Source organism: Phocoena phocoena, chromosome 3, assembly GCF_963924675.1.
Source record: "Phocoena phocoena chromosome 3, mPhoPho1.1, whole genome shotgun sequence".
NCBI lineage: Eukaryota > Metazoa > Chordata > Mammalia > Artiodactyla > Phocoenidae > Phocoena > Phocoena phocoena.
In genome coordinates, this window is record NC_089221.1 from 165519234 (window position 1) to 165535806 (window position 16573).

A 16573-nucleotide genomic window follows, 5' to 3' on the forward strand; every position below is an offset into this window, starting at 1 on the left:
TAGTCACAATACCCAGAGACACACAGACATGCCCACAGCATCCCTCAGGCCCAGGCGAGAGGTCACAGCCCAGACCCCAGCCCAGTCCATAGCCCACTTCCTCCAGCGAGGCCGGCCCACCCCTCCTCCTGGCACTCAGCCCCACTCGCCCCTGCCCCAGGTTCTCTGCAGAGCTCTCTCCTGGCTCCTCAATGGTCCCTGCCGCCCACGAACACAGGCGTGAACACACAGCGTCCATGCATCCAGACACACGATACCTCGTTGTCCTTTTGGCATCATGGTGGGCTGGAGGCAGCCCACCCAACGCTTGAGGCCAAAGGACCCCCATCCCTGGGGCTGAGCCTCCCTGGGCCGAGGCCCTGGCCCACGAGGCCGAGGGGGAGGCCAGGCCCTGAGCCTCTCCACTCCAGAGCCTCCTCAGCAGCAAGTGCCCCGACACTCCCCGCCAGGCCCAGGGTGGATGGGCCCAGGGGCCCAGCCCCGCATTCCCTTTCCGTCCACTTGTCACCCCCTTTCAGTTTGTTGGGTTTTTCCGTCTTTCCAGATCAGTGAGGGCAGTGGACGCAGCCCCTATCCCGAGCCCCGGCCTTGGCTTCTGTCTGGACTTTCCATCCCCCTAGTTTTCACTCTTTGTAAAAAACAAACAAACAAAAATCCAATAGAAGCCAAAAGCCGGAGCCCCCTGGGAGCCCTTGAAGCCCCCACCCCCCGCAGAGGGCCCAGTCAGAACTGAGAATGGCAAACCCCGATTTTAGCCTCAGTGCCCTTTCTGTGGTGTCCCTGCATTTGGTGTCTGGCCATGGCCCCATCTGACTGCCCAGCTCTCTCTCCCCCACCCCTCCCGGTGTTGTTGTTATTAAACGTCTGTGGAGCTTCTGCTGCAAGGAACAAAAAGAAAAAAAAAAAAAATCAAAAAAGCGACAAAAAAACACAAACAGAAGAGAAAAAAAGCGACAAAAAAAAGGAAGAGAAAAAAAAACAAAACAAAACCACACACACAGAAGAGATTTAAAAAAAAAAAAAGGAAAAAAAAAAAAAAAAACAAAACAGACATAAACTGGCACCAGTTAACTTTCTTGTACTTTTTTGCCGAATTGAGCTTCTTGTAGTTTTAACTTATTGCTATGTTAACTATTTATCCTCCTTGTTGCCCTGTAAGGACATTTGTGTATATTTCTGTTCCTTCATCCAGTTTGCAAGTTTAAAGGAACCACGATGTTCTCTTTGTTTCTTTAAGTTTTGCCGAGACGTGGTTATGCCTAATTTATTTATAAAAGGGGAAGTGGAATCATTAAAGTAATAATAATTATTAATAACAGTAATGGTAGCCGAGCGGCGCCCTGGGGGACCTGTGCTCTGCAGGGCGGTCCCCACGGCCAGCGACGTCCGGGGTCTTAATGGGATTATTTTTGCTCGTCTTGAGAATTTTTTCAGTCCTATTTAGCTGGTGAAACCCTAGCTTGTTCTTGATACACAAACCTATTTATTCTTGTGGTTTTTAAGTCCTCCCCAACCTCCCCGCTCCCCTCCAGCAGGGCAGGCCCCGCAGCGGGTCCATCCCTCTCCCTCTGTTTTCTTGGGGCTTTCTCCCCTCTGCACTCCGTGCGGTGACACGTGTCCACACGTGGGCAGCGTGGCGGAGGCATCTGTGAGCAATAAGGGCTGGGTTTGTCCCTCACCCTGGGGGGGCCAGGCTCTGGAGAGGGGGCACCTCCCCATACCCCCTCACAGAGGCCTGAGCCCCTGCCACCCCCAAGACTGGGAGGGGACTCCTTTTTCTAAAACACAGAACTCAGCCCAGCCAGCCAGGCCCCCTTCCTGGAGGCCAGCCCCTCACCCCAGGGGAGGGGGCCTGGGGTCTTCCACATCCCTGGGAGGCAGGGGCAGGGCCCATGGGGAAGGGGCTCAGCCCCTCCAGGCCTCCCTTCATCCTGTTATTTATTTGGATGGTTTCAAATCAAGACAGAGTCCATGTTGGAGGTGATAAAGAACTTTAAAAAAAAAAAAAAAAAAGACAAAAAAAAAAAACCAAACCCAAAACCCAACAACAAGAACACTTTGCGTTGAGTTTAGACACTATTTATTACCGGGATTACAGGCCTGGCCGCGGTAACAGACTTTTACATGGAATTGTTTAATTATTTGTACTTTTCATGCCAGAAAATAAAAGTTCAGAATCTTATGGCCTCAGATATATGTACAACGGCGTGCGGGGAGTGTTGGAGCACGTGTCAACAGCCCCGCTGTGTGGCTGAGTGCAAGCTGCTGTCCCTCTCTGGGCCTGAATCTCATCTGGAGCCTCTTGGCCTTCCCACAGCACTCTTGTGATTAGCAGGTGGGAGACAAGTCCAGGTGGAAACCCAGACAGAAGTGGCCCAGGGGCCGTCTGTCCAGTGGCACCAGGCTATGCTGTCCACGGGGCATCTCAGGTGAGACCCCCAACTGTGGAGCCAGCCTGATGGGGAAGGAGGCCCGCACAGAATCTGCAGAGCTGCTTCCCCTCGCACTTAGCCCTCTCGCACCCCTGGCTGATTCCACACCCGAGCAAAGACAGACAGATGAGTTGGGGAGATCACGTTTATTGTTTGGAGGTCACAGGTCAAGTCACTCTTCCGCACCAGGAGGGGAGGCAGATGCCCTGGGTGGGGGACAGGGTTGGGGGGGGGCACCAGGGCGGGGGTCCAGGGAGGGCAGGCTCCTTTATTCCACCTGTAGAGGCACCTGGGGCCGGGCACCCGTGGCTCTGCCCCGCCTGCCCCTAGAGCAGGGCATGGAGCCCCACCCGGTTCCTGCCCACTGGGGAGGGCAAGGAGACCCAGAGGGGCAAGCCTTGGTCTACAGACTGAGGGGCAGGCGGGCAGCACCGCTGGGGGCTGGTTCCACGTCTTGAGGTTCTGGGGCCGCAGAGAAACCAAATGAGACACAGATGGAGGGAGATGGGTGGGGGGAGCATCAATGCGACCTAGACCACCCCCTGCATCCCCCCAGCCGAGGCGGTAGGGGTCTCACCTCCCCATCCACCTCTGGGCCGGGCCGGGTGGGGCAGGGCAGGGCTAGAGCTCATCGTGGTTGCCCGAGGCAGGCGGTTCCGGTGGTGGCTCTGGGCAGGCGGCCGGTGTCATCAGCTCCATGAGGTACTCGCAGCGGCTGGGCTCCGTGGTGCTAGTCACCACCGTCTCCTTCCCACACAGCAGGCGCACCTGGGGCGGGTGGCAGGCAGGCGGGGCTCAGGCAGGCTTGGCGGGCCTGGGTCCCCCGTACCGGGCCCACCCACCGGGCACTCACAGTAGTGGAGCGGTTGGGACCCTGCCAGCAGCCTGTGCCCTGCTCATACTTCATGGCGCTGAACTTGTCGTGGTCGGGGCCAGCCCACGAGCCCCAGGTGCTGCGGGAGAGTACGGTGCTGAGCGGGGCCGGCCGGGTGGCCGGGGGGACCAGGGGCTGAGAGGGGGGCCCAGCCTGAGCCCACTCACCCGAGGCTGGTGGGGGAGCCACCGAGTTTGGGTTTCTGCGAGACGAGCTTGAAGGGGCAGAGCCGGTAGACGTACCTATCACGGGATGGAGTGCGTGGGTAGGGGAGACCCGGGCCCCAACGTACATGACATCCCCCCCCACCCCGCAGGGGGCACACAAGTATCTCGAACTCCAGTGACTGCTCCTAAGCCCCCCTCCTCACTCCCCCTCTCCTTGCTCAGGCCCAGGACCTCCCAGCCCACCCACCCGGCCTGTCCGTGGGGGACGCACTCATTGGTGGTGAGCTCGTAGCACTGGCTGTACAGGTAAGCAAACTCGCCGTTGGGACCAAAATCAAAGGAAATCTCCTGCTCCAGGTTCCTAAAAGGGGAGGCCGGGAGCTTAAGCGGAAGCTGGGGCCGCCGCAGCCCGACTCAGGACAGCACAGGAAGGCCCGCTCCGGTGGCAGAGGGCCTCTTGGGGGCTGGGCTCTGCTCCCCATCACCTGGGGACCCTCCCTGCAGGAGCCACTGCCACCTTGCCCGAGGTCACCCGGGCGACTCCCCATCACCACCTCCCCTGGGGAGCCCAGCAGCAGGCAGCTGTGGGGCCGGTGCAGACGGCACTGCGGCCACACAGGCACCCATACCTGATGGACTCCTCCACGTCCTTCAGGGACCGCTCGGCCTCTTCAAACTTGTTGCGGGCCTCCTGGGCAGCTGGTGGGGGCAGGGAAGGAGATCAGAGGTGCCCCGACTCCCAGCCAGGAAGAGAGGGAAGGGGATGCCGCAGCCACGCCGGCTTCCCCCAGCCCCCGGGCCTGCTCTGGGCGAGGACTGGGCCCACGAAGATTCTGTGGGCCTCGCCAGCCCCAGGGCAGACCCCACCCCACTGCCTGGGCTCTCAGCTCCTGCAGGAGCAGGGCCAGGGCTCCCGGGGCCCAGCCGGCTCCTCACCTGCCAGGGGTGAAACAAATAAGCAACAGCCCGTGAGGAGGCAGGAGGGCCCCTGGGGCCAGTGGAGGCGGTGCTAGCCATCCCCAGGCCCCAGAAGCCCCCTCCAGGCCACCCGAAGTCCCCTGGGCTTGCTCGGGGCCAGCCTCAGCCCGCCTCTGGGAGCAGGTAAGGCCTCTTTCTTGGGCCCCTGCAGGTGCAGGCGATGCAGAGGCGTTCACCCCTCCCAGGCTCCACCCTCACCATTGATGAAGGCCTGTGTCTGCTCATCGTAGGGCGGCATTTTGTCCTCCTCTGTGGGGCTGACTGTCTGGGGGGGCACGACTGGGGGTGGGGTCTCCTGGGGGGTGGGGGGGACAGAGTCAGCGAGTGACCCCACCCTGCCCCCATCACCCGCCTCTCCCCTGAACACACACCTTGGGCTGCTCCCCTGGCACCTGGGAATCCTCGTCCTCCCCCTCCTCCCCGCCCTCCTCCTCCTCTGTCTCCTCTTCTTCCTCGTCCTCCTCCTCTGCGGGCTGTGAGGGCACCAGGGGCTGCTCCTCCTTGGGTTCCGTCAAGGCAGGTACAGAAGGCGACGGCAGGTCGGTGGGCAGCACCTGGCAGATGTGCGGAGCGGTCGGTGCTATGGACTCGGGAGTCCACCTCCCACCCCCAGGGCTTGGGTCCAGGCCTCGTGTCTCTAGCCCTTCCCAGGAGCCTGGCGGGAGGGAGGGACAGTCAGCTGGGAGTGGGGAGGCCTCTGTGGAGGGGGTGGGGTTGCCCAGCTGGCCAGGGTGGCCCGGCGCCAGAAAATGGAGGCCGTTCCTTCGTGAGGCATCGAGGGGCAGGGCGAGGGGGGGCAGGACCACATCCCTTTCCCTCCCCCCACTGACCTCGGACCGGTACTTGTCCCGGATGGCAGCCCAGATGCGGTCAGAGAAGGAAGCGGCATCTGTCTGCGTGTCTCCCCCGAGAAGGGTCTGCGTGCGTTATGTTGGGGTGGTGTCAGGAGCAGGACCTCCACGTGCCTCCCTGCACCCCAGGCACTCTCGGAGGGGGTGGGGGGGCCCCTCAGGCCGTGGTGCCAGGCACAGCACGCCCTGACCTCCCATGGCCAGGCCAGGGCCAGGCTGGGTGAGGCGCGGCAGCCAGAAGGGGGCAGCACAGGCCTGTGGGAAAGGAGCGGGGCCAGAGAGGTGTCGGGTGGGGACTGGAGAGACCAGGGAGGGAAACTGAGAGGCAGGGGCACCAGAGGTGCCCAGGCCCTCGGAGATAGAGGCAGAGGAGTGGGGGGGTGGGGGGCGCAGTGGGGACCAGCAGGACAGCAACGGACGGGGGACCAAACCAGCAAAGACAAAGAGCTACAGGCCCAGCGGTGAGGAAGGTGAATCAGGTACGTGCACTTGGCGGGGTAGGCGAAGCAGGTGGGGCACGTGTATGCGGAACCTGGCTCCGTCCCGATCAGACACCCCTGGGCGCCTGCGCGACCCCACCAGGTCCCAAAGGGCAGGGAGAAGCAGCCCTGGGTGGCTGCCCTCCTGGCTCACTCACAAGGCCTGGCCGCATCAGCCACAGTGGGCACCCCAGCAGCCCTGGCCTGGGGCCAGCCGCGAACCATCCATGGGAGTAGCCCACCGCCAGCCTGTCTTGGGCCCCCTGGCCCTGAGGTCACCCTGGGGCAATCCCCTCCAGGAGTCCCAAGTGAAGGGGCCGGTTGGGTACCTGGGCTTCCCCTTCTGATAATGCCCCGTCCCCATCTGTGTCCAGCTCCGGATGGGTCTGCAGCTCGGCCACGGAGACCCTGCAGGGGCACAGGCAGAAGCCAATGGAGGGGTGAGCCCACTGGCTGCTGGCCAGCTGCCTGCCTCCCCCTGCCAGGCCCCCCCGCCCCGAGAACTTGCTTCAGAACCTTGGGGCAGGGAGGGGAGAGCAGCAGGAAGCTGAGAAAAGATGAAGTCTGGGGTTCGGACCCCTCTGGCCCCCACCCCCCAGGAGAAGCAGCCACCCAGTCCCCACCCTCCTACCCCCTCCTGAGGCTCCACAACCCTGAGGGGCTCAAGAGAGGGAAGGACACAGGGGTGGGAGGAGGAGATACCTTGACAACCCTGTGTCCCCCAAGACCCAGCTTCCACTTCCTTCCACCCTTAGAGCCCAACCCATCGAAACTGCCCTTGGCCTGGCGCCCTCCCCGCAGCCAAGCCCCAATACCCACAATGGCCCAGGCACCACATTCTGTCCCTCCACCCGCACCATCGCCAACCAGGGTGTGGACTGCCCCTGCCCATTCTGCCCCCTTGGTCCCTCCGAAGCCTCCCACCAGGGGGCTGCCCAGCTTCCTCGTTCCCGACAGCCCACCCTCCACCGAGCCCTTTGCCTGGGGTCAGCCAGCAAGTTCAGGGGCGCAGGAGGGATTCTGACTTTCACCAAAGTGTCCCAGGCCACAGAGTAGGCTTGTGAAAAGTAATGGGATCCCTAGTCCCCTCGAGGGCCCAACTCCTTGAGGGGGTGGTTTCCCTCATCTCCTCCTCCGGGGTTGCTCTAGACCCATCTTACACATGAGCAAGCAGAGGCTCCTTTAGAGAGGGCTTGGGACCAGCTCGGGCCCTGGGGGCCCCAGGGCGAGGAGGTGGGCTCTGGCTGATTTCTGAAGGCGGGGATGGGAGGAGGGCGCCCAGGGCAGGCAGTGCCACACACTCACGCCCCGTCCATGTCATCGTCCAGCTCCTGGAAGGCACTGGTCGCCAGCTCCTGCTCTCGCTGGGCCTTGGAGGCGGCCAGCTGCTCTGTGGAGGGACCAGCCCATCATCCTCTGCACCGTCTACAGCTCCCATCACCCCAAAATCTGCCCTCCCCAACGCCCCAGGGGGGCCGCTGTATGGCCAAGCCCTCCACTGGGTGCTGGGGCCCTGAGTCAGGCCGCTATGGGGGTGGGAGCAAGGAGATGACAAGGGCTGGCCGGTGCAGGGGCAAGGGGGCCAAGAAGGTAGGAAGTGCCAGATTGGGGGGAGATCCTGAGGGGCTCTGCGGATGGTCTGAACGATCGGTGGCTGTGAGAGGCAGGCGGGGGACCATGCACTAGGTTTGCCATGTCCGGGAGGCCCCCGCGGGAAGAGGCCAAGCAGGAAAAAGGTCAGGGGACGGAGACTGGGGTTGGGGGGCAGCCAGGCGAGGGAGATGTCCTGGGGGCCCAGGAGAGAGGGGAGAGGCCACGTGCACGGAAAAAGGGAACTGGGAGTGGCCAGTGGACACAGGGCCTTAGCCCCATATCTGCTCTGATGGTCCCTCCTCTGCCTGTCTGCCTCATCACTAGCCGGCTCAGGTGGGGTTCAGGAAAGCAGCCACAGGGGCAGCTCCATTATGAAGCTCAGCCCTCTGCATCAGGACAAGTGGCCCGTGTCCCAGGAGACGCCACGAGACCCCAGCAGACTCCGCCGACACCGTCCTCACAGATGAGGGCCTGAGGCTCAGGTGGATGAAGGGACCCACCCATGGTCACCCAGTTGGCGAGGGGCAGAGCCGGGGGCCCAAGCCGGGCCGTCTGCCTCCAGAGCCCGTGCTCATCCCCACCACCCTCTGGGAATATGGGTCAAACCCTGGCATGTTACCCCTGAACCTGAGTCGGCAACTCCATGCTGAGAACTCGGGCTAAGGGAAATGGGGCACGAGTACGCCCAGCTTTGTGTAAAAGGACGCTCGCCGTGGTGCAAAACAGTGGAAACAGAAGCAAAGGGAAGACAAGAGTGAATTCACTATCTTTTCTTTTCTTTTCTTTTTTGGCCACTCTGCGGCATGCGGGATCTTAGTTCCCCAACCAGGGATCGAACCCACGACCCCCTACAGTGGAAGCGCAGTTTTAACCACTGGACCACCAGGGAAGTCCCTGAATTCACTTTCTAACACATGGCCCAGCAAGAAAACACCAGGAACCTGGCACCAAAGATGAATGATAAGAAAACACCGGCAACTTCGGTCACAAAGGGCCAACACCCTAATACACAACAGGCGTTTACAAATGATGAAAACCAGCACTGCGAACCTGATAGAAAAAAATGGCACCCGGATCAAATAAATCCTGCCAGGGTCATACACCGGAAGAGACACAACTGTTAAAAGGAAGTAGGGTCCAGACACAAGGCTACAGTGTGGATGACCCTTGACAACACGATGTTCGGGGAAAGAAGTCGGTCACAAAGGCCACACACTGCCTGGTTTTGTTGATACGAAACGTCCAGAACTGGCAAACCCATAGAAACAGAAAGCAGATGAGTAGTTGCCAGGGGCTGGGGGGCGGGGGGATGGGGAGGGACTGCTTGATGGACATGGAATTCCCCTTCTGGGGAGACAGGAATGCTCTGGAACTAGAGAGCAGAGAGGGCTGCACATGGTGCATGTACTTGATTCCACTGAACTGTACTTTTCAAGTTGGCTGAAATGGTAAATTGTACATTTTGTGGATTTTACCACAATAAAAAAAAGTGAAGGGTCCGAGTGAAACAGAAGGAAATGAGGTACACACAGACATAGCACAACACCCATACACCATGTAGACCAGTGCTGTCCATGGACATGGTCTACCTCTGCTGGCCAAAATGACAGCCACCAGCTACACGTGACCACTGGGCACCTGAAGTGCGGCTTTGGGGTCGACACCCAGAGTTACTACCCTCTGAAGAATTGCATCTCTGCCTGGGATGGACAAGAAAGGTCTGGAAAGGGCTTCCCTGGTGGCGCAGTGGTTGAGAGTCCGCCTGCCGATGCAGGGGACACGGGTTCGTGCCCTGGTCCGGGAGGATCCCACATGCCGCGGAGCGGCTGGGCCCGTGAGCCATGGCCGCTGAGCCTGCACGTCCGGAGCCTGTGCTCCGCAACGGGAGAGGCCACAGCAGTGAGAGGCCCGCGTACCACCAAAAAAAAAAAAAAAAAAAACAGGTCTGGAAGGTTTCACGCCTCCTGGTAGAGGTTAACCTGGAGGAAAACTCTCTCCCTTTCTACTTTACTACTTCCAGGATTGTTACCCCCAAAAATCTTTTTAACAGAGAATATGGAAGTCAGATGGGATATTTTAAATCACATGGAAACCAGGAAGAAATAGAGCAGGGAACTCCCAGCCTTCTTTCAAGGCCCCAGTCACATCCCACGTCTCTCACACACACTCACACACCCCACCTCCGATGATCTGGCCTTGGAACTCATACCACCCTTAAAAGCCCAAGCTGGGTGACCCCATGTTGTGCTGGCCCTTGACAGGTCTGACTTGGTCACCACCTACTCACTCCAAAACCCCAGAGGGCAGAGAATAGTAGAAGCAATAAGACCCCAGCAAAGGAGGGTAATTCCAACCCTCAGCTTTACCTTTCCAGCAAACAACCCCACCTGCTTACACTACCCCTCCTCCATCTCCCTGTGGGCAACTACCCACCCGACACTCAGGCCTGACCAATCAGAACCTGTGCTGCACCTGCTGGCTCCAGGGATTGGTTCATGGGCAGCCACATGACCTGGGACAAGCCAATAGGAGCTTGCCGTGGAATTTGTGTTGGGACTTGTGGGAAAGTGGTATTCTCTACTGGCTGGGGCTGCTGAGCCAGAAGGAAATAAACCTAGTGCTGCCTGTGGTTGTGCTGGCACAGGAGGGCAGAGCCTGCCTGGGAAGGAAGCCCACAGAGAAGGAGGCAGAGCCCAGAGGTGGAGGGAGGACTCCTGCCATCCAGGGAGCCTAGGGTCCCACTGGGCCTAAAGCTTCCACTTTTTATGAAGTGGGTTCAAGTTGGGTTTTTGTCACATGTGATCAGAAGGGCTGATCTCAGGAAGGAAGCTGGAAAGTCTTTGTGGAGGCAGCGGCATCTGAGGGCTTGGGGCACAGTGGGACAGACTCACTGATCTGCTGCTCCCATTTCAAGGTGAGCAGGGCTGCAGGATGGGGCCTCATGTGTCACTGCTGAGCACTGGGCCTAGAGCCCACTAGACACCTCTGTATTTGCAGTGGGAATGGCTGGAGCAGAGGCCTGGGAGCAATAAAGGGCAGCAGTTCCAGGGGAAAGGCAATCAGACCAATGTGGTGAGTGTACAGGGTGCAGTGCAGGAAAAAGTACTAGGCTCCTCGATGCAGGCGGCACCGTAACCAGGCAGTGGTGGCCCAAATGCTGTCCCACCCAAGGCACTGGGGAGCCGGGAAGACTGCTGGGCAGAAGAATGGCTTGGCCTGATGGAGGGAGGCCATCAGGAAGCCAGGGCAATGCTGGGCCCTGAGCCAGGCGGAACAGGCAGATGACTCAAGCCTCCAGTGAGGGGACAGGGTCTGCAATCAGAGAGATTTGGGCATCAACCTAGCTGGGCAAGGCCTCAGCTTCCTCATCTGTGAAACAGGGCTACGTGTGGATGCAGTTCATAGGGAAGGGAGGCAGGAGCGACACGATCCTTATGAAACAAGCACTGGGTGCTCTGGTCCAGCTATCATTAGTGTGGGAGAGAATACCAGTGTCTTTGTCAGGGGTTGGAAAACTTTACTGTAAAGAGCCTGATGCTAAAATATTTTAGGTTTGGCAACCCATAAGGTCTCTGTTGGCAACCACTCCGCCCTGTAGCTGTATCACAAAAGCAGCTGATGTTATGTAAATAAAGGGGAGAGTCTCCTCTCACTCCCCCACATGGCCGCCTTGCTGCTCCTTAAAAACTAGACAAGATGCTGCCTTAGAACCTTTGCACCTGTTCCCTCTGCCGGCACTCCCTCCCTCCCTCTGTGGCCAGAGGGCTTTCTCTGTCTTGTTCAATCCTGTATTGCTGGCACCTGAGGTGCACCTGGCACACGACAGGTACACAGCAAATGCTTGTTAGATGAATGACTGAATTACTGATTACGAGAAATCAGAACAGAGATAGGAAAGGAAGGGAGAACGCAGCAGATGCTCAAAGAGATGGATGAGATCACAGAATGGCTTCAGAGAGAAGACTGCCGGTTCCTGGTCACCAGCCTGGTGACCAGCTGGAGCCACACCCCCAAATCCTCCCAGCAATGTTTGGTCTTTTAACTAGCCTGGAATGGGTTTCTGTCCCCCCTCTCCCTTCTATCCTCCTTCCACCATGCGCCCCTGCACAGAGCAGGCTGAGAACAAATGCCAAGGCTTCAGATTTCCCATAATGGCAACACAATCTACCAACAGCAACGAAATGCTAGACAAAGCCTAAGAAAATCATCTTAAAACCAACCAAGACAGTAGGAGTTTCCAGGACCAAGAGGAAATCAAGAAGGTAAGAGAATATGGAAGCCGCTTTCACCCTAAGGGATTTTGCCAATCCTGGCAAATGTGGATATCCATTTTGATAACTTGTGAGGGAAGAGAAATGAAAATCAAAGTCCAAGGTGAACCGCCGCCCCCCCCCCCAGCATAACTGTGACCCCCACGGGGCTCCCCTCAGGGATAAGCTGGGCCAGAAATTACCCAGCCTATGCTTAGACCTCGGTTCACACTGCCTGTGAGGCTGGAAGAATCTCCAGCCTTGAATTTGGATTCAAGGGATCCCTGAATGGTAGTGCTCAGAGATGGCAGAAAGAAAAGCCCCTCCTCTCTAGAGAGGGACCTCTCATCCTAGACTGCAAGTTACTCCTATTAATGACTTTTAAACACAGTGACCAACACACAGTCAAAGATAACTGGGCACGCAGGGAACTATAAAGTGCCATGATTTAGAAAATCAGCAAAACCACAGACGAGAGATAACAAGCAAGAGGCTCCTGGGCCCAGACTCTTCCCAGCCAGGAGCCAAGAGCAAGTCACGGCCACCCTGGGACGTAGTGATGTACCTTCCCACAGCTTCCGGTGCTGGTCCTTGGCCTCCTTCTCTGGCTTCTCAGCTTCTTCCTTCAGTGTCCGCAGCAACTCCACCTGGTCCTCCAGTGACTTCTTTCCAGCCTGCAGCTCAGTGAGCTTTTTCTGGGTAGGCAGAAGACAGGGGCCAGCTCTCTTCCTGTTCCACCCTCTTCCTCACAGACTGCCATCTCCCTGCCTCTATTTCACAGGGTGGCCACAGGATCTTTTCAAAATAAACACCCCTCTCTGGGTCTCCCCCTTGCTGTGGTTCCCTGCAGCCCACTGGAGAGAAACCCAAAGACGTCAATGTAGCCCCCGAGGCCCTGCATGACCAGGCCCCTGCCCACCTCTCCAACCCCATCCACCCCACTGCTATCTTAAACTCTAAGATCCAACTGCCCTGACAACATTCAGAGCCCCACTCTCTGCCTCCAGTTCTTCACACATGCTTTCCTTCTGTCTGGAACACTCTGCCTGGCTAACTCCAAATTACCCAACAGATTTCAGTTTAGATGCAAGCCTCCTCCTCCAGGAAGTCTTCCCTACTTCCTACCCCCAAGACAGGTTCGGGGAACAGAGGGACCGGGCAAGAGTCTTCTCTATGCCTTACAGCCCCGAACATCCCTTCTCCCCTCAGCCCTGGCTATCACTTTGTCTGTGTGTCCCTCCCACTAGTTGATGCGCTCTTGAGGCAGTTCCACATCTAGTTCTACGTTTGCTTCTAGCCATGATGCACAAGCCCAGTGCATCCTGGGCTTCTGTGGCTATTTCAAAAACTAATGTGTGTGCTGGGTGGACTCCAGCCTAGGGATGGGGGTCCCAAGCTGTAGGGTCTTAGCCCAAGCCCACACGGGATCACTTTCCTCCCAAGACCTCAGCCTGGTCTGCTGCCAGGATCCTCCCACCTGCCCAGGAGGGCAAAGATCACCTGGAGCCAACCTCACCGTGTGGTTCGCCCAGCATCCTCTAAACTCGGGAAGTACCACACTGGCTCTGAATTCACTGCCCCATAAATTCGGGAGGTACCTCTCTAGCCAGGCCATGGGGGTAGGAGAGAAAAACCTGGAAGCTGCCCAGGGCAGAGAAACAGAGCTGGAGCCCTTACTCAGTGGGTCGGGCAAGAGCCCAGGAGGAGTGTTGAGGACTCTGACCCATCAAACAGCCAAGGGGGTGGCAGACAGGGGAGGGAGAGACACACCCCTGGGGGTACACCCTCTTCTGGCCCCCCCAGCACCCACCCTATTGAACTAACGTGACTGCGACTGACTGACCCTCCTCTCGAGTCCTCGCCCAGACTGGGAAGTCATGTAGCCATTAACCCTAACTTACAGATGAGAGAACCCTGGGACCGGGATGCAGACATGTCCCTCCTGTCCTGGGGCAGCAGAGCTCCTCTGAGCCCACTTCAGTCTGCACCCAAGGCCCAGGTCGATGCCTGTACTGGCTGCCACCCACTTGGTACCCGCTTAAGCGACGACTAAATGCCAAGTGGACAAACGAGTGAATCAAGGCGCAGAGAGACAGTAACTGGCCCCAGGACACCACGAGTCAGGAGCAGACATCAACCCCAGCCGGCCTCCTCAGCCTATACCTCCAGGTTGTCCTGGGTCAGCCCCACCGGGCCCCTCACCTGCTTCTCCTCTCGGGCCCTCTTCCAGTCCTCAATTAGGATCTTTTTCAGGCGGAACCCCTCGCGGGTCACCTCCGCCATCTGCTGTAGAGTCTCTCTCTCCTTACGGCCCTTCTCTCTGGGGGGAGGGGACACATAGGCACGATGGGGTCGGGGGCACTTAGCATCCACCAGGTCTGCTCCTTCCAAAAGGGTTCAACACCCATGCCTTCACACCCCCTATGTGGGCAAAGACAGGAGAACAAACCCTCCTCTCCCCACCTCCCCAGGCTCTCTTGGCCTCAGAGTCCCTCATCCCTGTCCTTGTGGGGAAGGACAATGGGCAGGGTTCGTCCACCCTCAGGGTCAGGGGAGGGACTGGGGGGTGCTGGGATGTGGGGCTGGAAGGTGGCTCCCAAGAGAGGGAGGAGAGAAAAGCACAGAAGTCACAGACCCCCAGACACAAAGGGCAAAATCTGGCCGGTAAGCACTGTTCTGCTTAATCCACTCTCTGTTTCAAAGATCTTCCATCAAAAGAGTTTGCAGAAGTATTGGGACTCTCAGCTTCTTTGAAAAACAAATCCCGCCCTGCCACCTGCCCTCAACTCACAGGAGTGGAGGGCAGCTGTGCCTTTAGATGGCACAAGCCCACCACTCCCTACTGCCTTATACTCAGCCTGCTGTGCTGTTTAGATTACCTACCTGTGGGCATTTCAGTTTTCAGGTCCTGCTGTAGAGCACAGCAGTTAAAAGCATGCAATCTCAAGTTAGACCGACCTGGGTTCAAGTCTCGGCTCTGCTATCTCCTAGCTATGTGACCCTGAGGAAGTCATTCTCCTTTCTAACCTTGAGCTTCCTCATCTGTTCTTAGGCAAACTGCACCTGCTTCCAGGCCAGAGAGGAAATTGCTGATGGAGCATTCACAAGGCACCTGGCACGGGGTGAGCACTCAGTACACAAAAACAGAAAAGAGAGGGAACCTGATTCACCCAGTGGGGCAAGGCAAGGTCTGGAGGGGTGGGGGGGGGATGGGGGGCTGTCACCTACGTACTTGCAGGTGTTCTCACAGACGATCCCGCTGTTGTATTCGTCCGTCCCGTCGCAGCAGTCTGAGGGAAGAGGTGTGGGCACCATCGGACCCGGCAGCGCCTCTTCCCTCCCTCCACCCAGCACGCTGTTCCCAACCCCAGGGAGATCTCATTCACCACAAACTCCATCGTTGACCCATCTGGAGGAGATGTACAGGGGCTTGTAGCCAGTGTTGGTGCAGTGGAAGCTGCCGTTGGGACAGGCGGCTGTGCCTGGGGAGACGAAGGGAGGGAGGGTTTGTGGAGTGTGCTCAGAATCCAGCGTGTCACACCCACTGCATACACAGAAGGAACAAGGAATGTGAGAGTAACTGATCCCAAGTAAGAGGAGGAAAGACACCTGCACGCTCGGGGCCTGAAACAAAACTCTTCAGTGCTCCCTCCTGCCTCTCCTCCCTGAGGCCCTCAGAACAGGACCCTGCCAAACCCCCTCCCCCTCCCCCTCCGGGCTCCCACAGCACCTCCCGCTCTCCTCACCAAACCACTGACCACTCGCTTCTGTGCCCGCTTCCCCCCACTCAACAGCGAGCTGAGGACAGGACTGGGACTGTTTTGCTCACAGCACAGGACCTGGCACCCACCAGCTGCTCAATAAATGCATGATGAATGAACGAATGAAGAAAGAGCTCACCTGGTTCATCTGAGCCATCTTTGCAGTCACAGTAGTCGTCATTGACCTGATCAAAAGGGACACTGGCAGAACCATCCAGGCAAGTGAAAGGCTTGGACTCGTCGTAGAAGTGATGGTCTGGGGAGGGGGGCAAGGGGCTCAGCCCAGGGCAGGAAGAGGCCCTTTCCACCCAACGGCTCCTCTCCCCCCACCCACCAGTTGAGCATTGCCACCTTCCCTGCCCAAAGACCAGAACACTGAGACCGAAGGCTGTTAAGTGCCTCTTCCAGGAGCCTCCCACACCCCACCCCCACCTCTGACCACCTCCAGTGGCCGACTCACTGGTGAGGGAGACGCCCCGGGGTCGCTTGACCTCCACGGCCCAACACATGGGCGGCAGCAGCAGCAGCACTAGTAACATCTCGCTGGAGCCTCGGAAGCCGGAAACGGGTTCTGTCAGAGGAAGGAGGCTGCTGGGAGATGCGCTGTGCCCTCGCGCTGCAGCAAGAAAGGGGTGGCAGGTCAGTGGGAGAGGGCTACTTCCAGCCGAAGGAAGGCACCTCTCCCTCCAGCCAACTGGATTCCTCCATCGCTTCCGGGCAATGAGGGCTCACTTTGCTTCCCATACTGGGGGCGGGGGGGGTCTCCCCAATCCTGCCCAGTGGAGGGGAATCTCACTTGGCCCACATCAACGGTGGGGAGATCTCAAAACCTCCGCTCCCCATGAGTAGGGGGTGGTTAGCTATCCAATTCCCGCCTTCGACTGCCCCCAAGAGGATATTGGGGTGCCCTCCCGCCCACTAGTTCACCACCTACACGAGACTGGGGCAAAGGTCAATATCCACCGCGCCCCCCGACCCCGCAGCCAACTGTTCCTCCTGCAGAAAGAAAGCGGAAATGTGTGGAAGCATCACTTCCGGTATCACGCTGCGCTCCCTGAACGGCGGTTCGTGGCCGCCATGTTGCGAGTGGCAAGTGGCGGGGCCGGAACAGAGACGGCCATCTTGGATAGGACTGTGAAGCCTTAAAGGGAATAGTTCTGAAGGTTAGCGCTTAATGGCGGCGCAAGG

At 58.5% G+C, this 16573-nt stretch overlaps 1 protein-coding gene across 4 annotated transcripts; it reads right to left on the reverse strand.

The window, feature by feature from the left end:
* Positions 1-2563: 2563 nt before the first annotated feature.
* PRKCSH (PRKCSH beta subunit of glucosidase II) lies at positions 2564-16407 on the reverse strand. 4 transcript variants are annotated; one of them, XM_065875238.1, is made up of 18 exons: positions 16320-16407; positions 15846-15956; positions 15525-15641; positions 15011-15106; positions 14857-14914; positions 13827-13944; positions 12190-12319; positions 7087-7171; positions 6111-6189; positions 5282-5368; positions 4823-5005; positions 4650-4746; positions 4103-4172; positions 3745-3834; positions 3474-3548; positions 3286-3385; positions 3022-3200; positions 2564-2894 (listed from the first exon to the last, which is right to left on the reverse strand). In XM_065875238.1, exons 2-17 carry the CDS (start codon positions 15922-15924, stop codon positions 3054-3056), a joined length of 1611 nt encoding a protein of 536 aa, XP_065731310.1. In that variant the 5' UTR covers positions 15925-15956; positions 16320-16407; the 3' UTR covers positions 2564-2894; positions 3022-3053. The 4 variants fall into 4 exon arrangements, with proteins under 4 accessions (XP_065731310.1, XP_065731311.1, XP_065731312.1 ...); XM_065875239.1 differs by having other exon boundaries at positions 15846-16001; positions 16320-16383; XM_065875240.1 differs by lacking the exons at positions 2564-2894; positions 16320-16407 and having other exon boundaries at positions 3054-3200; positions 4844-5005; positions 15846-15924.
* Positions 16408-16573: the final 166 nt, after the last annotated feature.

Excerpts from the sequence above, each read along its gene's own strand:
- PRKCSH (XM_065875238.1), bottom strand. The coding sequence starts at position 15,924 with ATGTTACTAGTGCTGCTGCTGCTGCCGCCCATGTGTTGGGCCGTGGAG. Across the intron at positions 3,835-4,102 it reads GACGTGGAGGAGTCCATCAG|GAACCTGGAGCAGGAGATTT; the intron begins GTATGGGTGCCT and ends CTCCCCTTTTAG. Across the intron at positions 3,549-3,744 it reads TACGAGCTCACCACCAATGA|GTACGTCTACCGGCTCTGCC; the intron begins GTGCGTCCCCCA and ends ATCCCGTGATAG.